Raw genomic sequence first — 22,341 nt, 5'->3', positions numbered from 1 at the left:
CTTGGGGGTAAAGAAGACGGATTATAATGTAGTTTTAAGAGTAAGATAAGTGGCAATAAGAGAACATTAGACAGATGAAGCTTTATTATTGTTAAATATATCTTTTTCTCCTAGGTTAATTGGACTCCTGAGATTAACAAAGAACACTTGCTACAGGGTCTACTTCCTGATGTGCAAGTACCAACATCTGTAAAAGATATGCGCTATTGCCAGGTTTCATTCCAAGATGATCATGTGTCTTTGGAAAGTGCATTTACAGTAAGGTTTGTGGACTCATTATATTTTGCAGCCTATGGCAACAAAATACTGTCCTCCATTGCACATATATGAAAGTTGTTTTTAATGTAAAAGTATTACGGTTTCTATGAAATATAATAGATTGTCTTTGGAATAAAGTGTCATTGGTGATAGCGATTAATTTTTGTTATCACTATAACCTTGCACTGAATTGGCCTTCTAGTAGCTGGAACCTTCATTAAAGGAAAGTTTAGTGCCAGTAACAGTGAAAACACCTGCAAAATGACAAAGACGTGAAAAATACAAAAGATACAGTGGGATCAGTCAGTGTTGTTCAGAAGGAAAAATCCTTTCATTGCTTAGTGAGAATTTTTAAAGCTGAGAGTCCAACCAGAGTTAATATGTAGAACTCATATTGAAGGGACACAATTAAGTGAATGTGTAAAAAAAACCTTTACACTGGCCTATCAATTTCTTGGCCACCTCTTTTCCAATAACCTCTTGCACTTTAATTCCTCTACCCATTTCTATACTTTTCCCAACACTTAGGATAGTTCTGTTTTTGAGATAGAATTTTCAAATGTACTGCATTCTGACCGTAATGAGATCTCTCAATGAGTTGTTAACTCATCTGTTTTCTTGTCATAATTTCCTTTTAATCCAGCATAAATACTGTGACTTAATATGTCTGTAAGTTTTTGGTCCATATTCTCTACTATCTTTGCACAGTATCTTTTTCCTATTTTCTTTTGGATTAATAGCAGATTATATAAATTAAACAGTTATTTGAAGGAGTATATTGTATTTGAGTTATTGGATACGAACATTATATATGTGTTATTCTGTAGCATGTTGGAACTGCTTCAATTAATGGTGTCACTAAAGACTTCTAACTTGTTAAACAATTTCAGACCACTTCCTGATGAACCTAAACATTTAAAATGTGAAATGAAAGGAGGAAAAACAGTACAGATGGGCCAAGAGCTTCAAGGAGAAGTAGGTTAGTATGGCTTGCTTTAAAAAACAAACAACAAAAAAAACTTCTCTGATGTTTCCTTCCATGGATGTTTTAGATACGTAATCTGAAAGGAAAGCTTTTGGGTTCATATAATGTTACTGGTTTAAAATCTATTGTCAGATAAGATTGAAGTATTTTCATTATCTTTGCCCAGGCTGACATAGCTTTAAAATCAGTTTGACAAACATATTTTGTCGAAAAAAATCTTGTCTTTTGTTAGAAGTAATATTACTAATTAGAAGTTAATAATAAAAGTATAAAGTAAGCTTGGCATGGTACACATGCCTGTAGTCCCAGTTACCCAGGAGGCTAAGACGAGGGAATTGCCTGAGCCAAGGGGTTTGAGGCCAGCCTGGAGAAATAGTGATAATGTACTCCTAAAAAAATTCTTTTTTTTTTTTTTTACATTATACTTTAAATTCTGGGGTACATGTGCAGAACGTGCAGGTTTGTTACATAGGTATACACATGCCATGGTGGTTTGCTGCACCCATCAACCCGTCATCTACATTAGGTATTTCTCTTAAATGCTGTCCCTCCCCTAGCCCCAACTCCCCCGACAGGCCCTGGTGTGTAATGTTCCCCTCCCTGTGTCCACGTGTTCTCATTGTTCAACTCGCACTTAAGAGTGAGAACATGTGGTGTTTGGTTTTCTGTTTCTGTGTTTGTTGAGAATGATGGTTTCCAGCTTCATCCATGTCCCTGCAAAGGACATGAACTCATCATTTTTTATGGCTGCATAGTGTTCCATGGTGTATATATGCCACATTTTCTTTATCTAGTCTATCATTGATGGGCATTTGGGTTAAAAAATTCTTTTTTAAACATAAAAGTATAAAGTACATGTATGAATGGATTCCTATGTATTTTTTCTTATGTCTAGAAAATTACATTAAAATATTATCTTCAAATTTTCATGGTAAAAAAATCTGATTAACATTAGCATCGTGTTAAATGTAGTTGAAAATATGCTTATTTAAATTCTTGATGTTTATTTTGTAGTGAATTAAAAAGATGAGTATAATTATTTTTATACCAAAAATTACTCAGTAAGAGAACAAAGAGTAAGTTTCTAAGCATGTTTTTATAGTGTATTGTAGATATTTATATCTTCTATTAAAAGATAATGCTAAAATAAAACTTCCCCCTTTTTAGTTATAATAATTACGGATCAGTACGGAAATCAGATTCAAGCATTTTCACCAAGTTCTTTATCTTCTTTGTCGATTGCTGGGGTTGGACTTGATAGCTCAAATTTGAAAACAACCTTTCAGGTATGGTTACTTTCTATACCATTTTGGTTTGATTCATTCTATTGTTATATGTGTAACAAAAAGTTTGGGAAAAACTAGTATAAGAAAAAAGTTTGATTTTAGTTTTTAAATTGAAAAGTCATAAAAGGCATTTAAAAAACTTGAAAAAGTTTGAACATATTCAGAAATAAACATAGAATGAGTATTTCTTGTGTTCCCATCATCTTCAACAGTCATCATTCTCCCCATACCATATCATTTTGAAGCAAATTCCAGACATCATACCATTTTATCCATAAAGATTGTGGTATGTAGATTTTTTGATAGCTTTTCATAGTAGCTGTTTAAATAGAATTTCTTGGTGTTTAAACCATGTATTAACAGGATGAGGAGAAAAATCATTATAAAGGTTTGCAACTATGCACTTAATTCATGTTAGCTTAAAAAATAAAAACTCTGGTGGAATTCTTTCAGTCTAAAACAAACAAGCATGCTGTACTCTGCTTAGAGAGGTAAAGACAGCTTTAGGGAAAAGGACATGCTGGAGTTGGGTCTTCAAGGAACCTGCCGGTAGTAGTCCACAGTGGGTGAGAGAGAAGATCTCTCAGGTCAAAGGGAAGTTAAATTCATTTAGATCATTGAATGCTTTTTAAAACTTTTCCTCCTTTGAGAGTCTCTATTACACTTTTTCTTAACAGGGCAGTCACAAAAATAACTTCCATGTTTTCCTTCTAACTAGAGTTTCTGTCTCCAGTAATCTGTTCTGCATTTTCTAATGTCAAGCATCATTTTCACTGCTGCGGAACTTTGAATGATATTTTGTTCCCTCCACAATGATAAAATGTGCTCTTTGACTTTTAGGTTCTTCCATTTTCTAGCTTCACCCTACAAGTAGATGAAATCAGAAAATAAATGTGCTCCTGTTATGAATAAACAATCCCTGCTTCCTATCACTCTTCGCACAGGCTCCTAATTGCTCCTAAATTAGAACCTGTCTTCCTACATCTTCAGTTATCTCTTCCACTAGATCAGTCCCACCAGCATGTAAACATGCTGGAATGTCTCTCATCTTAAACAAACAAAAGGAAAAATCCCTCCAGAAAAACCAGGAAAGCTTCCTTTGGCCCTGTATTCCTGTCCATCTACTGCCCTCCTCCATTTTATAGTAAAACTCCTTGGAAGAGTGGTATGTTTTCACATCCTTTTCTGTCATTCTGTAGCAAGCCACTCTGATCATGTTTTTCTGCTCTGTTCTACCTGACCAAATCCAGGGGTCAATTTTCAGTTCTCATGCTACCCATTAGACCTATCAGCATGTTACATTCTACTGCATTTGAAATCCATTGCCTTAGTATGGCCTGTAATACCTGTAGTATTCCACCCTACCATAATCTCACCCCTTTCTCTCTCCATAGCTCTTTACTCTCCAGCCAAGTGGACTTTTTTTCTACCTCTGTCCTTCTGTAATTGACGTATACTATCTTGGCACATTTTCGGAATTGTTTATTTAATTCTGTTTGTACCCATCTACAATTTGTAAATGCAATTTCATTTCCAAGATTTGAAATAAAACCAGAACAACTTCCAACATGACTTTAAAAAGAAATCACCCCTTCAGAAGGGCTTTTGGTTCAGAAGGGCTATCAAATTTGGAACCTTAAGATAGACTTTACATATTTCTAACTTCAGTACATTTTACTAAGGAATATCTATTTAATTTGTTTTCTGAATATTGAAAAATTCTTCTGTGCTTATTGGGCTTTTCGGAGAGATTAATTTTGATTATTTTACAGTGACTTTTTACATAAAATATTCTGTTCTACAGATCATTGTTTGAGAACATAAAACATGAAGTTTTTTGATTTATTTATTTAATTTTTCAAAACAGGATCTCACTCTTTTGCCCAGGCTGGAGTGCAGTGCAGTGTTGTGAATATGGCTCACTGTAGCTTCGACCTCCTGGGCTCAAGTGATCCTCCCACCAGAGCCTCCCAACTAGCTGGGACTATAGACGCATGCCACTACACCTGGCTAATTTTAAAACTGTTTGTAGAGACGGGGTCTTACTGTATTGCCCAGGCTGGTCGTGAACTCCTGGGCTTAAGGGATCCTTCCGCCTTGGCCTCGTAAAGTGCTGGGATTATAGTCAGGAGCCACTGTGCCTGGCCTGATTTTAAAATTTTGGTGAAATATTGTTACAGCAGCCCAGAAACAAAAACAAATAAAATTCTGATGAAGTAGATTTGTACCTAGTAGAAATTTAAGATGAATAAATCATCAAGGGTCACCATTAAAATACGAATACTACAGCACTCATGCCAGTGTGGAATCATTCAGTCATATTGCAAAGATTATAGGCTAGTTTCATTGATTCTCATTAATATGATGTGTTAGGCATTATTCTAAGTAATAGAGATTGAGTAGTGACAAATCAAAGCTCCTGCCCTTGTGGAAATCATCTTGTCATGGAGGGGACATGCAATAGATGAGAAATAAGAAGTAAGAAAAATGAAGTAGGTAAGGAAGGGGATAGATAGTATGCCAATAAGTAAGGTGATCAGGGAAGAGCCTCTTATTAAGATATCATGTACAAACATCTAAAGAAAAACAGTGTGTATATCTGGTAAATAATGTTGCAAACAGAGGGAAAGAACAAGTATAAAAGCTATTCAGGTAGCAGAAAGGAGGAAGTATAAAGAGGGAAATTAAGAAAAGATAAAATAAAGAGACATTGCCAGAACCTTTTAGATTCCCTACCCCTTGAAAGAAAAAATTCAGTTTCTCCTCTCTTGAAAATAAAATGTATGGCATGCCATTATTGCATGGGTGCTATTTATTTTCTGTCATGTTACCAAGAAACACATCTGTATGCCCATCGGTTAATGACAAAACATTTTATTTTGTTTTTCTGAACACTAAGTGATACCCCCTGTCTTTCTCAATGTACTTTTCCTCACTAGGAAAACACACAGAGTATAAGTGTAAGAGGCATCAAATTTATTCCAGGTCCTCCTGGAAATAAGGATCTTTGTTTTACTTGGCGCGAGTTTTCTGACTTTATTCGAGTGCAACTAATTTCTGGACCTCCTGCTAAACTTCTCCTTATAGACTGGCCAGAACTAAAGGAGGTAAGTCACTTCATGTCTTCACTGAAAGAATTTAATATCATATGGCGTATTACTTTCAGATTGTCAGTGGATCAGAATAGATATATTTTGTTGCTGAAGTAACAACTAACAGTTGTTAACAGTAAAAATAAAAGAGCAAGGTAATGTGAGTCTTAATACTTTATTATTTGATTCATCATTGCGTCCTCATTTGTTAAAAATAATGAGTGTAATAACTCAGATCTTAAAAACTACATTACAGAGGATTTCAAACATGCATAAAAATAAAAAGAATAGTGTAGCAAACTCCCATGTGCCAATTACCTAGTTTCTATAGTTACTGATTTTTGCCAATTTTGTTCTTTGTTTTCTTATACTAATCTAATAACTTTTTATTGGAGTTTTAAAAAGCATATCTCAGATATCAAGTCATATCCGTAAATACTTCAGTCTGCCTTCCTATGCAAGTACTTAAATTTTAAATACTAATTTTGTAAATGTCTGTCAAATCTGTTGATTTTTTTTTTACTGAAGTTTTAGAATTCTAATTTGATTGACAGACAAAAATTGTACGTATTTATTGTGTACAACATATTTTGCAATATGTATACATTGTGGAATGGCTAAATCAAGCTAATTAACACACATATTCTCAAACTTTTTTTTGTGGTGAAAACATTTGAAATCTATTCTCTTAGCAGTTTTGAAGAAACATCTTGTCACGGAAAGGACATGCAATAGATGAAGCAGTTTTGAAGAATAGTAATATGCTATTAACTGTAGTCATCATCATACAATAGATCTTTTGAACTTAATACTCCTAACTGAAATTTTGTATCCTTTGATGGAATTCTAGTTTTAAAATGTCCAGATTCTGGCATTTGCTTATGGAATAGCAGGGCTTTAATGGTTTTTTGTTTGTTTGTTTTGTTTTTTGTTTTGAAAGAGTTTGACTCTTGTTACCCAGGCTGGAGTGCGGAATGCATTGGCACGATCTTGGCTCACTGCAACCTCCACCTCCTGGGTTCAAGCGATTATCCTGCCTCAGCCTCCCAAGTAGCTGGGATTACAGGCATGTGCCGCCATTCCCAGCTAATTTTGTATTTTAAGTAAAGATAGGGTTTCACCTGTTGGCCATGGTTGGTCTCAAACTCCCTGACCTGAGGCGATATGTCCGCCTTGGCCTCCCGAAGTGCTGGGATGACAGGCATGAGCCACTGCACCCGGCCAGGACTTTAACTGTTGATATGATAGCTAACTTTGAAACAAGTTTTATTTTAAAAAATTAAAAAATTTATTTGTTTTTAATAGAGACTGGGTTTCACTATGTTGACCAAGCTGATCTTGAGCTCCTGGGCCCAAGCGATTCTTCTGCCTCATTCTCCCAAAGTTCTGGGATTACAGGTGTGAGCCACCATTCCCAGCCCATGTTTTCTGTAAAAGAAAATGAAGTCACACAATCATGGTAGTAGGTGAATTTATCTTAGTAAAGGGGCAGGTCATCTAAGAAAGGTTAACATGCTCATGCCTTAGTTTGAGATTGCTCTTTTTCACTTGTGAGTTTAAAAAGCAGATAAACTGGTTATGACAGTGTGCTTTATAAAACACAGTTTTTAGAATAATAGTGTGTTGACTAAAGGGTTTTACTGAAAAGCCAGTGCATTTTTTTTTTCTGGGAGCACTTACAAAACATAAATTAACCCACTTTTTATACCTACTGATGCCAATGAAGTATTTGTTGATTGACTATTACCTGAAACAGTTGTGTGGAACAGTTTGGAGGTGGAAAAAATCTGGACATGTTTGTCTTATATCATTTTGGGGGACAAATATAAAAAATAATGACAGCTTGTTAGCTCAAAAATTTATTATGAGTTATTTGTAGATCCGTAATAATCCAGAAACTTAAAATAAAACATAAACTAATATGTCAGTCTCTTGAGATATGGTTATATATAGATGAGGCTAGAAAAATGATTATTTGATATCTAATTTTTCTAAGTTTTCTAATTTAATTGCTGACCCACCTTCCCCCGATAGGATTTGTGCAGAGAGGAGGAACTGATACAATACATAAACATGATGAATAGAAAAATAGATGTGTATTAATAAATACGTATATTATTCTTTATAAATGAGGGAACTGGCCAGGTTCAGTGGCTCATGCCTTGTAATCCCAACACTATGGGAGACCAAGGTGGAAGAACTGCTTGAGCCCAGCAGTTCAAGACCAGGTGGGGCAACATAGTGAGAATTTGTTTCTGTAAAAACGTAAAAAAAAAAAAAAAAAAAAAAACAAAGACAAGTAAATGAGGAAACTGAAATTCTGAAATATTAACATGCCAGTATTAAAAAGTGACATTAAATGTGATATTAAAATGCTTAAGAACATTTGATTTTGGAAATTTGCTTTTTCTACTGTTTTCTAGAAAACATTATTAGCAGTTTGGACTACAAGTCATTTACTTAAAGATAACCTTTAAAAGTAGATAGGAGTCCTTTAAAAACTTAGACTGTCCTTTAAAGGTAGTTTGGGTAAACGGTTATTTGATTAGGAATGAAATACTGTATGTTTACATTTGGAAACTCAGCAGTTTTCAAAATTCAAGCTTTTTATAAACTTTGGCAGAGGGAACATGGCTGTAGCTGTGTAAACTTTATGGTAGAGGGACATAACTAAACCAATCTCAAGGGTCTTTGGTTTTTTTAATAATGTCCTATCCATAGCAGACTGTTAATTTTTCTTTCCATTTTCAGCAGCCTTTTCCCATAATCTGGTAATTAACTACCTCAGTTAAGAGTAGGGGGTAGAAGAAGCAGAAGGAACATTCTCGTTAGAGGAGAGGTGATAAATCAGTTTTTTTTTGTAGTTGTCCTTTAGTTCCCTTCCATCTTTTGTAAACTTTTAAAATGTTGACCCAGGGGATTGGGCTTTTGTCAGGTATCTTGTTTAACACTGTGTTTCCTTTGATGTGCCCAATATTAATAGGTCAGTAGGCAGATTTCTAGAATTATACAGCCTTACATACTAGCTAGGGAAACAGCAAGAAGCATTTTAAGTCAACAAGACAGTGTAGATCATCAGTGAATAGTCCTATTTAACCAAGGGCTAGAAAGCCATGTTACTGCTTTTAATAATGCACAATGGCAGAGAGCTGAACATTGACTGAGGGAGAAGCTAAACTACAGATTGCCAGTGCTAAATCTGAGAACCAAGGATAGGTTCTGTTTCTGTTGAACACATTCTAGTGCTTACATAGTATTTGCATTGTATTAGATGTTATAAGTAATCTACAGATGATTTCAAGTGTATGCTTAGGTTATATGCAAATACTGTGCAATTTTATATAAAAGAGTCCCTGCAGCTTTTGGTATCCACTGGGGTCTAGAACCAATCTCCTGTGGATACTGAGGGAAGACTGTAATGTCAGGTGTTGCTTTTTCTTTTTTCAGATCATTTATCATTTTGATAAGAGGGTCACACAATTTAGTTGGCTTTCAAAAGTTCATTTTCATTGACCAAAGAAGCCATTTGCAAATAGAACAGAGATAAATTAAGTGATTGTTACACAAATATACAAGTAATTGCATTGTTTGGCCCATATATTTTAGTGTTTCTTAAAATATTTCTACTCTTTTCAGTGCATTCCAGTGATTAATGGAAGAGATTTACAGAACCCTATTATTGTTCAACTTTGTGATCAGTGGGATAATCCAGCACCGGTACAACACGTTAAAATAAGTCTTACAAAAGCTAGCAATTTAAAGGTAAGTTTTAAACTTCCTTACATCTTCATTTAAAATTCTGGATTTCATTTTCATGATAGTATCTTTAGCTGTCATATTGCTTCTTTTCTAAAAAATATATTTTACATAATCTTTATTATTGCTTAGTGTAAATAAACCTCAAAAATTTTTTAAATTATTTTGAGGAAATAGAGTTTATATCTTACAGTAGTACAACAAGGGGCCAACATTGTACAGTTATGGCTGTTTTAGTGTTTCTTATATAGTGCTAGTAAGACTGCATTTCAGATTAGGATGAATAAGTAGATAATTAACACTGACAAAGCGAATGAAGACAGATATCACAGTGACCTACAGAATGGATTAAGGAACAGGCATTATTGGGGAAACATATATGGTGAGGCTAAACAAAAAAAGTCATGCAGGTACCTATCCTCTACTTATCTTATGGAGAGCTACCAGATCCTGGGCAGAGCTACTGGAACATACTGATATATTCTAGAGTGAGGCTCCTGCCCTTTATTGTTCTTTTTATGGGGCAAGTATGAACATGGTCTTGTAAAGTTTGGGAACAGTCTTTACCAGAAAGTTCAAGATTAGGTATCATTTATTCCTATGAGTATTGAGAAGCTGCATGGGATCTAGTGGCTGGTGCAAAGTTGGAGGCACTCTTTCTAGGGGAAAGAGGAAAAGCTGGTGCAAAGTTGGAGGCACTCCTTCTAGGGGAAAGAGGAAAAGCTGGTGCAAAGTTGGAGGCACTCCTTCTAGGGGAAAGAGGAAAAGCCGCTAGTCTTTGCAAAGTTGTGTGTGCATGTGTGTGTGTATAAATTTTTTTTTTTTTTTTTTTGAGACAGAGTCTCGCTGCAATGCCCAGGCTGGAGTGCAATGGCGTGATCTTGGCTTACTGCAACCTCCGCCTTCCAGGTTCAAAGCGATGCTCCTGCCTCAGGCTCCTGAGTAGTTGGGATTACAGGCATGTGCCATCATGCCCAGATAATTTTTGTATTTTTAGTACAGACGGGGTTTCACCATGTTGGCCAGGCTGGTCTCAAACTCTTGACCTCGGGTGATCCACCCGCCTTGGTCTCCCAAAGTGCTGGGATTACAGGTGTGAGCCACTGCGCCTGGCCATAAAGTTGTATTTTTATACTGTCTCTTCTGTTTGTTGAAGGGAATTCATTGGTCCCAGCCAGGTTGTTGCTAAGCAAGCCAGAGGGAGTTGGGGGTCATATTCAGACAATCTTGAGTATCCCTCCACATAGAAAAAATAAATATAAATGTAATGGAGAAACCAGTTGATATTATGTAAAGATGATGTTTCTCTTGCAATTATTTATAGTTCAATCAGAATCCCAACAGGGATTTCGCAGAACCTGAAAAGGTGATCTTAAAAGTCGTATGGAAGATTAAAGTGCCAACAATGGCTTGTTACATATGGACCTCTTTTCATAGTAATTACAGTTGGAGTTTTTAAATGAGTCTGTTAAATGAGGCTATGATATTGCTGCTATAAGTACCTGAAAAGACTTACTTCTCTGGCTTAGCAGTAAGGATTTGATACCCAGATGGGAGACATACTTTGAGAAAGATGGGTTGAGAGATAATGGACCAGAGGGTAATAGGGACAGGTATAAACATAGGATTTCATCCTATCATTTCAAGTACCCTTTCTCATTTTTTCCTGTTCAGCTATTGCTTTTCCTGTCTGCATGTACCATTATTACCTACTCTTTAGGTTCTATTAAGTTGAGATGGGTTTTAGGGTTTGGGAGGAAGTCTGATTTTTCTTCTACTGTGGTCTACAAATTCAGTTATTCTGAATGTTTGCTTCCTGTAGAGTTAGACAATGATTATTTTCAACCCCAGAATAAAGATATGATTCTAGTTTCTGGAGAACCATCTGTAAAAGGCTGAGAGACCCTTCTAAATCAGTTATTAGGAAATGTGGCCACTGATTATTAATCTCTTGAAAGTGAAAGCTTGGTTATCACTGTGAATGTAGTATTGCAGCAAAAATTTGAGAAGTGTATCTGAGTAGACATTCAAGAGAAAAATGAAGAATGAAGATAGTGCTATGATGCTTTGACTTGAGTATGTGTGTACAGTATATATTTCTCCAGTGCAGTCCCCTACACCTGCCCCAGCTTTAGAATATACCTTCAATGTTTGTGTAAACAAACTTCATTTGATGTATCAGTGATATTGAAACAGTGAACTAGAAATCTGCAACTTAGTAACTGAAATACATAAAATTCTAGTGAAATTGATCAAGATGAGTGATTGTTATTCTACTTTGGATTATATCATTACATACTACATTATTCCAATTAGTTCAGATTTTTAAAATTTAGATTTTAGAAGTATGCAAATACTGCTTTTAACATAGGAATCGAGGGAAAGAACATTGTAATGGAAGAAAAGAACTTGATTGATCTCTAGAATTTTCTAATTAATCATTTTGTTTTGTTTTGTTTTTAGCTCACGCCTTCAAACCAACAGCATAAAACAGATGAGAAAGGCAGGGCTAATTTGGGAGTATTCAGTGTTTTTGCCCCTAGGTAAGAACCAAAAGTTTGGTAGTTGTTGGTGTTATAGAGATTCATTTTTCTTACTGCTTGCTGAAGTTACAACTAATGACTATTCTTCTGTTTAATGTTAGGCAAGAGTTGGGACTGAATAGAAGTTGAGAGGTTTTTCTAAGAGTTGAACTTTGCATAAATTGTCTCAGAATTTTTAGGTTATTAACTAATGTAATTTGAACCCCTCTCCTCTTTTGTTTTGTTAGGGGAGAGCATACTCTTCAGGTTAAAGCCATCTATAACAAAGGTATCATAGAAGGACCTGTAATTAAGTTAATGATTCTTCCAGACCCAGAAAAACCCGTTCGTCTCAATGTTAAATATGACAAAGATGCGTCCTTCTTAGCAGGGGGTCTTTTCACTGGTGAGTATTTCACATACATAAATAAATCTATAATGATAATTTGCTTTGTACATTAGTGGAATAAATTACTTATCCTAGGTTAAGAGTGCTCAGTCTAATGTAGGAGACAGGGAAGCAAATGATTTCAATATCATGTTGCAGATGTTAAGTCAATAGGAAATTAATTTTTGTTTTACACAAATAATTTTCTGGAAGACTTCTGTTTTCTTAAAAGGATGAATCCCTATACATAGTTTTAAGTAGTGAATGAAGCACCTCAAAGTTTAGATTTAAAAATTTTTAACAATAATTTTTAATAATTAAGTTACATGTATACATAGCTTTTTTTACTCTATAAAGTAGACTATACCATATATAAAGTTTTAAATCTATTTCAGGGAGATCTATTTCCTGTGATTAAAAAATTAATAACAGGTGCCAAATGAATGTTATAAGTGGTAAATGTAATGGGAATATTATATATATTGATCTTTTGGCTATTGTATGCTATTGAAAATCATACAAGAAAGTAAATATTATGTTCTTGGAATACATAAAGCATATGGTGCTATGACCAATTGGCCTAACTCTTAAGTTGCTGAGTATATATTCTAGTCTTTTTGGTCTTGTATGCTAGAATTTATACATTTCTTCATCAGAATTGTATTAACATTTAAATAACGTGTGCTTTAAACATTTAAATAAGATGTTTGCTTTAAGGCATACAATTATTTAACCATATCCATTAATTGAACTAGAAAGAAAATAATTTTTTAACGTTTACCATGACAGATTTTATGATTAGTGTTATTTCTGAAGATGACAGTATCATTAAAAATATTAATCCAGCACGTATTTCCATGAAAATGTGGAAGCTGTCTACCAGTGGGAACCGATCCCCAGCAAATGTGAGTCATGGGAAGCATTTTTTGAAGTTAAAAATAGTTCTTACATTTAACTTAAAACTAAGTCTCATTTAATGTAAATATATAATGTTATATAAATTTGAGAAATGGAAGTGAATTTACTTCATTCCTTGGGGTTAAAGAAATTACATCAATGTATGTTTCAAAATTAAAGGTTGATGCTATTAAAAAAGAGTAGTCTACATTGTGATGTTTCTTAACATTTTAAGATGCCTACACATTAAAATTATTTCATCTGAAGGACAGTAGCACAAGGCAGAAGCTATTAAATATGAGGGGATAATATAGAAAATGAGATAGTAAAGAGATAGGATTGATAGACTGCTTGAAAGAGAGTGGAGAGAGAGTTAGAGGGTCTAGAACAGTGCTGTCCAGTAGAAAGATCACATCTGGTGTTTCTGCTTTCTAGTAGCTACATTTAAAAGCTAAAAAGAAATAAGCAAAATTCTAATGTTTTTAACCTAATATATCAAAAGTTACCATTTCAACATATATTCAGTAGTTTAAAAATTATTGCTCGGATTTTACATTCTTTCATCTTACCAAGTCTATGAAATTTGTTGTTTATTTTACACTGTATATCAGTTCAGACCAGCCACATTTCAAGTGCCCAGTAGTCACACGTAGCCATTGGCTACCATATTGGATAATGCAGATCTGAAATAAATCTAAAATTGGGAACTAAAGTTTATCAGTGTCCTGATATAATAATCTACTTCAACATTTATGGTTCATTTTAATCATTGGTTTTGGAAACTGTCTTGCTTAATTAATCCTGAATCTTTGCTTGCTAAATTTAGACCATCAGTCCAATCAAGTTGGTATTATCTTTAAATAATATCACCATAAAGTTCTATTGTGTGTCTTTTAGTAATGGGGTGTCTTTCCACTGTCACTAATCTCACATTGTACCTTACATGTATTATGAAGATATAAATGCATATATATATACCTGTATGTTTATAAATGGAATCCAGATATACGTTCAGTTTAGGTATATAATAAGCTTTCCTCCTAAGTATACTATGTTAAATTTTGTCATTTTCCCCTCTCCCCTTCTCTCCTACTCCCCTTTCTAGGCAGAAACATTTAGTTGTAATAAAATAAAAGATAATGACAAGGAAGATGGCTGCTTCTATTTCAGGTATTTCTCAAAACATTTCATATTTTGAATACATATCTTGTTACAAAGTAATTCAACCCTGGAGATACATGGGGCTCACTTGAGGAAAAGTAATTTATGATCAAATAGAAATGTTAGTGTCTCTAAATTTTTGTCAGTTTTTTGGGAAAAGGTGTGTTTTCGTTTTTAAGCATTAAATTGATTTTAAGCTTTGTAAATTGTAATTGTATTTGCTTTTGAAACTATCGAAGCCATCAGAAGAATTCTTTTATGTTGTCAGCACACTTTATAACTTTTTATTACATAGGAGGTTTCTATAAAGATTAGACTGGCTTTTAACATTTCTGTGACTTTGAGCATGTTGCTGCTTCATTCTGGACCTCCATTTTCAAATCTGAAAAGATTATGTCTTAAGTTTCTTTAAAAATCCTTTATCATCAATAGGGTCAAAATGCTCATTATATTTGTTCAGTGCTTTTTCAGACTAACTGGTAAAGGACCAATCATGGAAGCTCCACCCCTTACCTCTTCCAGTTATTACCGTCTTCCTTCCTGTTGTGCATGCCACGCACACACTCATGCAGACACACACATGCGCACACCACAAACCCTCTCCTGATTTGGTCTTATTTGGAGTTCCGTTTATCTTAGCATACATCTCTATAGTCTCTGATTTAGTTGTGCCCATTTTTGAACTTGATATACAATTATTTTCCTTTGCATATGACTTCTTTCACTCAGCATCATGAGATTCTGTGGCATATAGCTATAAATTCATTCATTTCCATTGCTGTATAGAAGTCCATTGTGTGAACACACTACAATTTTCCATTCTGTTAATGGCTGTTTGCATTTTCAATTTTGGGCTATTACAAATAATGTTTATAACACTGGTGCTCATATAAAAGTAAAATTGCTGGGTCATAAGTTCATAGATGTGTATATTTAAATATAGATGTGTATGTTAGATGTTAAATATAGATGTTAAACATAGATGTGTATGTTTAACTTGAGTAGCTTGAGGGTTTATTTGTTTTTAATACACAGCCTTGCTAGAGTGCAATGCCTAGAGTGCAGTGGCTCACTGCAACCTCTGCCTCCCTGGCTCAAGTGAGCCCCCTGCCTCAGCCTCCCAAGTAGCTGGGACTACAGGAATGTGCTGCCATGCCCAGCAAATTTATTTATTTATTTATTTTGTGTGTGTGTGTGTGGAGACTGGGTTTCACCAAGTTGCTCTGGCTAGTCTCAAACTCCTGAGCTCAAAGCTATCTGCCCGCCTCAGCCTCCCAAAGTGGTGGGATTACAAGCATGAGCCACTGTGCCCAGCCCTTCCCAACACGGTTTTGTGGGTCTTTTCAGGTGTAATCTTCTGGTGGACATGTAATAGAGTGGCATCACACTTACTCTTAATTTGCATTTCCCTGTTTATCATATATTTATTGGCCACTTAGATTACCTTTTGTGAAGTGCCTTTTTTGAGTATCTTAATAACTTTTGTATTATTTTTTATATTAATTTGTAGGAGTTCTTTATATGTTAGAGATATAAGCCTTTTGTTTAGACATCTTTGCCTATCCTGTGGCTTGCTTTCTCACTTTATGATACCTTGAACAGCAGTGGTTAATTTTTATATAAGCAAATGTGTTAATCATCTTTTTTATAGTTGATCTTCTTTGTGTCCTGTTTAAGTCTTTCCTTACATTTAGGTCATCAACACATTTTACTATATTATTGTGTTGGGGGTTCCCAAGACCAATGCCAGGTTTGATGATTCACCAGGAGGACTCACAGGACTTAATATATAGTTGGGCTCATAGCTATGTTTTATTGAAACAAAAGGATTCAAAGTGAAATGAGCAAGGTAAAAAGCTCACGGGGTGATGTCCAGGGGAAGGCAGACAGAGGAAGCTTTCCAAGGATTCTGTCTTGGTGAAGACACAGAGTATGTGCTTAATTCCCCAGCAATAAATTGTGACAATGCGTATAAAATGTTGTCAACCAGGGAAGCTCCCTAGAGACTCAGCATTCAGGGTTTTTGTTAGGGTGTGGTCACATAGGCATCCTCTGCCTAGCAAATACCAGATTTTCAGAAGAAAAGCAAGTGTGTAGCATAAACCATATTAGTGCAGTGGTTTAGGCAATGTGAGCCACTCATATCAGTTAAAGGTGAGAACCCTCCTGAAATCTAAACTCACAGATGTCTGCCAAGGGCCCATCTTGCAAGCAGGCCTTTCTAAGGGTAGCACTTTAGGTTTGCTGTGTTCTTTTTGTACAGTTACATGTGCGATTGATTTTTTTTTTTTTTTTTTTTTTTTTTAATGTATAGTGTGAGACCGGGTACGGTGGCTCACACCTATAATCCCAGCATTTTGGGAGGCCGAGGCAGGCAGATCACATGAGGTCCATCGTAAATGATATCTCCTAAAACATTTTTATTTTCTGTTGTTTTTGGTTATAGAGATGCAATTGATTTATGTGTATTGACCTTGTAGCAGTTATCTTTGTTAAACTCCTTTATTTCTTATTTTAATTAATTAATTAATTTAGAGACAGGGTCTCACTATGTCACCCAGGCTGTAGTGCAGTGGTGCAATCATGGCTCACTGTAGCCTTGACCTCCCAGGCTCAAGCAATCTTCCTACCTCAGCCTCTCAGGTAGCTGGGACTACAGACCCACAGCACTACGCCTGACTTATTATTTTATTTTTTGTGGAGACAGGGTCTTACTATGTTGTCTGGGCTTGTCTTAAACTCTTGGGCCTTAGCCTACCAACTGGCTGGGACTGTGGGCCCACACCACCACACTTGGTTGATTTTTTAATTTTTGTGGACTCAAGGTCTCATCGCTGGTCTTGAACTCCTGAGTTCAAGCAATCCTCCCACCTCGGCCTCCCAAAGTGCTGGGATTACAGATATGAGCCACCACTCCTGGCTCTGATTTTATTTGTAGATTCTTTGGGATTTAATAAAAATGTCTATGATTTATAATAGTAAGTTTGTTATCTTCCAGTTTTTGTGTATTTTCTTTTTCTTTTTTTTTTTTTTTTTTTGAGACAGAGTCTCACTCTATCTCCCAGGCTGGAGTGCAGTGGCACAATCTTGGCTCACTGCAAGCTCTGCCTCCCGGGTTCATGCCATTCTCCTGCCTCAGCCTCCGGAGTAGCTGGGACTATAGGCACATGCCACCACGCCCAGCAAATTTTTTGTATTTTTAGTAGAAACAGGGTTTCACTGTGTTAGCCAGGATGGTCTTGATCTCCTGACATTGTGATCCACCCGCCTTGGCCTCCCAAAGTGCTGGGATTACAGGTGTGAGCCACCACGCTCAGCCGTGTATTTTCTTTTTCTTACCATACCACAGCATCTTGGATTTACAGCAAAATGTTAAGTAGACATGATGAGAGTGATCATCCTAATCTGGTTTTGAATCTCAAAGGGAACATGTCAGCATTCCACCACTAAGTGTGATGTTTGCTTTAGAGTTTTTCTTTTATCAGACTGTTCATTTCTGAGTCTTAATAAGTCTTTTATCAAACTGTTCATTTCTAAGTCTTAATTATAAATTGACTTTAGATTTCATCATCTATTGAGGCACTGTGTGATATTTTTCCTTTACTTTTAAAATCCTTTAAGACATTATTACTTTACTTTTTAATGTGGTAATTATAGTACATTAGTTTTCTGAATGGTCAGCCAACCTTGGAATTACTGGAATAAACCCAATTTTATCATGTTGTATTATTTTTATATATCGATGGAGGTGTTTTGCTAATATTTTCTTAGGATTTTTGCATCTACCTTGATGTTTGAAATTAACCTGCATTTTCTTTCTTACAAATTCTTAGTTTGCTGTCTACATCATGTAGCCCTCACAAAAGTAGGAAGAAATTTTCCCTCAGTCTTGGTTTATTCTTAGGAGAATCTTATATAAGAGTGTTATTCCTTCCTTAAATGGTGATAGATTCATCAACGAAGCCATCTGAGCCTGGTGTTTTTGTAGGGGGAAGGTTTTAGTGATGGATTGAGTTTGTTCAAATTCAGAAGTTATAGAACTATTTGTATTTCCTGTCTCTTGCTCAGTTTTGATATCTTGTAATTATCAAACTATCTTTTTTTTTTTGAGACAGTCTCGCTGTTTCCCAGGCTGGAGTGCAGTGGCATGATCTCAGCTCACTGCAACCTCCACCTCCCTGTTCAAGCGATTCTCCTGCCTCAGCCTCCCAAGTAGCTGGAACTATAGGCATGCACCACCACTGTCTGTCAGACTATCAATTTTATCTAAAGAAATAGATAATTTTATCTAAATAAATAGGCTGTCAGACTATCAATTTTATCTAAATTTTCGAATTTGTTGTTCATACTGTTCTGTTTATTTTCTGTAAGATCTGTGATGATCTCTCATTCTTGACACTATTTGTACTCTCTTGTGGCTTGATTAATCTTAGTAAGAGATTTCAATTTTTTAGATCTTTTAAAGAACAAACTTTGGGCTTTTAAAATATATTTTATGTGTTTTATTATTTAATTTCATTTACTTTGCATTTCATTTATTCTTTTATTAAAACTGCTTGAGAAGGTTTTTTAGCTCATTTATTTTGGTCACACACACACACAACATGTATATGTGTATATGTATGTAGAGCTGTACATTTCTAAGTGTAACTTTAATAGCATTCACAAGTTTTATATATTTTATTTTTATTAGTATTTGGATCAAAAATTGTTTTTTCTTTTTTCTTTTTTTGAACCAGAGTCTCGCTCTTTCATCCTGGCTGGAGGGCCATGGTGTGATTATAACTCACTATAGCCTTGAACTCCTGGATTCAAGCAATCCTCCCACCTTAGTCTCCTTAGCAGCTAGGACTACAGATGTGTGCCACCACACCCAGCTAATTTTTTTTTTAATTTGGTAGATTTTTTTTTAATTTGGTAGATTATAGGCATGAGCCACTGAGCCCAGCCTTGGATTAAAATATTTTCTAATTTTCATTGTGATTTCATCCTTTAACCATGGCTTATTCAGATGTTTACTGAATTGTGAAATTTAGTTTACCCTGTATGATTTCAGTCCTTTGAAATTAGTTGTTATTTGTTTTTGTGCTTGGTATATAGTCAATTTTTGTATATGTTCCAAATATACTAGATAATAATGTGATTTTTGCATTTGAGGTACAGTGTTCTATATCTTTTATATTTTTTGTCTGTTTCACCTAGCAGTGTAGTAAATCTCCAAGTATGAATGAAGATTTGTCTATTTTTTCTCTTAGTTTACATAAGAGAAAAAATACATATTTTGAGGCTTTGTTATTAGGTACATACAGACTTAGATTATTATTATATTTTTCTTGCAAATTAAACCTTTTATTATTATGAAGTATTCTTTTTCTCTAGTAATGTTTTTGCCTTAAAGTTTACTTTGGTAACAGTATACCAACTTTCCCTATGAATGACATGCAAAAGCTATTTTGGGAATCATGAGGATTAGTGTTTGCATATATATATATATTCTTTTAAGTGTATCTTTTGTAAATGGCATTATCATTTTTTTTTCCTGATAATCTTTGTCTTCTCATTGAAAGTTTAGGTCTTACATATACCAATTCACTTGGTTTTGGATCTGTTTTGTTTTCTGTATGATCCAACTGTTTTTTCCCTTCTCTTTCCTGTTTTCCTTTTTGATTTATTGTTTCTAATAGTAATTTTCTGGTAGTTATACAATCTTTCACTGTTCTCTAAGTGATTTCCTTGGAGATTTGTAACGTGTATACTTGACATGCCAATATCTAGTAATAATTTGTATTTTTTTAGCTTCTTAAGCAGTGCATGGATCTTAGAACATTTACTTCCATTCCCTTCTCCCAATTTACATGCCTTTTTGTTGTGCATGTTAAACCTATCAAGGCATCACTTTTATTGCTTACAATCAGTGTTTATTTGGATTTACTCATTTATCCTTTCTGTTAATCTTTAACTCAAGGCTTTCATCTGGTATTGTTTTCCATCTTAGGAAGTTCCTTCAATATGTCTGCTGGTGATGAATTATCTTATTTTTACCTGAAAATATCTTTATTCCACCTTCATACTTGAAGGATATTTTTACTGCATATGGTATTCAAGGTCAGCAATTTCTTACCACCATCCTTCACTATTTCATTCTGTTGTCAGTCTCATTATTGTTTTAAAAAAAATGTATTTTCCCTCCTTTGGTTATTTTGTGGTTGGTTCCTCCCCTGCCCCCACCCCATCCCCTGCCCAGGAGTTTTACTATGATATGTCTATGTGGATTTCTTTTTTACATCCTGCTTGGTTTTCACGGGCTTTGATTTCGTGGTCTTCAGTTTTTAAAAATTTTGCCATTCTTTTACCTCTCTTCCTTCTAGATGATTACTTTGAACTATCTTCAGTTAACTAATTCTCTCTTCCGTGACATCTGATTTTCTGTTAAGTCCCTCCTTCAGTTGCCAATTTCTGTTTGACATTTTCAGTTAATCAATGTATTAAAGTCTGCCTAGAATTCCTTTAGGTCTGTTTTGATTTTCTCTTGGTTTCTGTTGGTTTTCATTCTAGTTCTGTCCTTCATGTATCTGGTGATTCTATTATTGTTGTACTAGACATTTTATTTATGAATATTTATATAAATAATTGGATATATAGGATAAGAGTGTGTTACATTTGCTTCTGTCCGTAGTCTGGGCTGCTACCCATCTATTACCACTTCAGTTTCAGAGATTGACATGATTCAAAGGAAGTTGCATTTGTTTTGCAAGCTGGTCTGCTTTAGGTTTACCTGTGCTGCTAGAATTTACTCCCAGGACTAAAGCATCCCTAAATGTGAAATTCATATCCCAGGGCCTCCTTTCTATCTTATATTCTACTAAGTTATTTTTTACTTTAGCTTGTTAACTCTTTAACATTTTCAAGGAATTTTTTTTTTTTTTTTTTTTTTTTTTGTGCAGCTGTTTTCATCATGAAGGGTTGGCCTGCCATTTGGAAGCAGAAGTCCATTTTAATTCTCTTTTTTTTTTTTTTATTTGAGATAGAGTCTCACTCTGTCACCCAAGCTGGAGTACAGTGGAGTGATCTTGGCTCACGGCATCCTCTGCCTTCCGGGTTCAAGCGATTCTCCTGCCTCAGCCTCCCGAATAGCTGGGACTACAGGCGCACACCACCATGCCTGGCTCATTTTTGTATTAATAGGAGAGATGGGGTTTCGCCATGTTGGCCAGGCTGGTCTCGAACTCCTGACCTCAAGTGATCCGCCTGCCTCGGCCTCCCAAATTTCTGGGATTACAGGCATGAGCCACTGCGCCCAGCCTTGTTTAAATTCTCAATATAACTTTCTTAGGAATTACCATCTCAGAGAAAACAATATAGAGAAAGGTTAAATAATTTTCTTCAAGGTTGCATAGATGTTACGGTGTCGAGATTTGAATTCAAGTATGTATTCAGAGCCTGTGCTTTGTACTGCATTGAGTCGGTATTTTGAGAATATGAATGACATGCAAAAGCTACCCTAGGGATCATGAGCCACATCGCACATATTGTAGAATATTATTCATATTTTCTTTGTGGTAAAGCGTGACCACAATAGGTTAATAAGTGTACCTCTTCTTAGGCACTGAGTTCATTATTGATAATTGATTCACAGTAAATACCTTGTATATGTAGTTAAATATTTCAAATAGTACTTGAATGGAAAAAAAGTTACATAGAAGATCAGCAGGATGTTCTATAATTTTGAAATACAAAACTGTCGCTTAGAAATTTGTAAAGTAGAAATGAAGCAAAATTTACTTGACATATAATTCAGCATTTTTGACGTATTTACTGCTTTCTCAACTTCATGTTCCTGTTCTTTCCATTTTTACCATATCCAGCACTTTTATTCTGGATGTTTTGTAAAAGAATGTACAGGTAAGAGGAACCTGGGAGTAAGCAAGAAATATTTGTTGAACGAATGAAGGTCAATATAGTATTAGTAGTTCTATTCTTCCTACTCATTTATTTT

At 35.1% G+C, this 22,341-nt stretch overlaps 1 protein-coding gene across 4 annotated transcripts in view; it reads left to right on the top strand.

The window, feature by feature from the left end:
* The window catches only part of SMCHD1 (structural maintenance of chromosomes flexible hinge domain containing 1), a 164,814-nt gene that overhangs the window by 92,005 nt on the left and 50,468 nt on the right, over nucleotides 1-22,341 (top strand). For all 4 annotated transcript variants that reach the window (XR_010137656.1, XM_002828085.5, XM_063716988.1 and 1 more), the window contains exons 26-34: nucleotides 115-263; nucleotides 1,149-1,237; nucleotides 2,411-2,529; nucleotides 5,469-5,636; nucleotides 9,258-9,383; nucleotides 11,841-11,920; nucleotides 12,148-12,305; nucleotides 13,077-13,192; nucleotides 14,290-14,354. Coding sequence is in view for 3 of the 4 variants with exons in the window: in XM_002828085.5 (XP_002828131.5) it covers nucleotides 115-263; nucleotides 1,149-1,237; nucleotides 2,411-2,529; nucleotides 5,469-5,636; nucleotides 9,258-9,383; nucleotides 11,841-11,920; nucleotides 12,148-12,305; nucleotides 13,077-13,192; nucleotides 14,290-14,354 (1,070 nt within the window). In the remaining variant the exon portion in view is untranslated. The remainder of the gene's footprint in view (nucleotides 1-114; nucleotides 264-1,148; nucleotides 1,238-2,410; nucleotides 2,530-5,468; nucleotides 5,637-9,257; nucleotides 9,384-11,840; nucleotides 11,921-12,147; nucleotides 12,306-13,076; nucleotides 13,193-14,289; nucleotides 14,355-22,341) is intronic.

Source organism: Pongo abelii, chromosome 17, assembly GCF_028885655.2.
Source record: "Pongo abelii isolate AG06213 chromosome 17, NHGRI_mPonAbe1-v2.0_pri, whole genome shotgun sequence".
Taxonomy (NCBI): domain Eukaryota; kingdom Metazoa; phylum Chordata; class Mammalia; order Primates; family Hominidae; genus Pongo; species Pongo abelii.
This window is presented reverse-complemented; position numbering and strand designations above follow the sequence as displayed.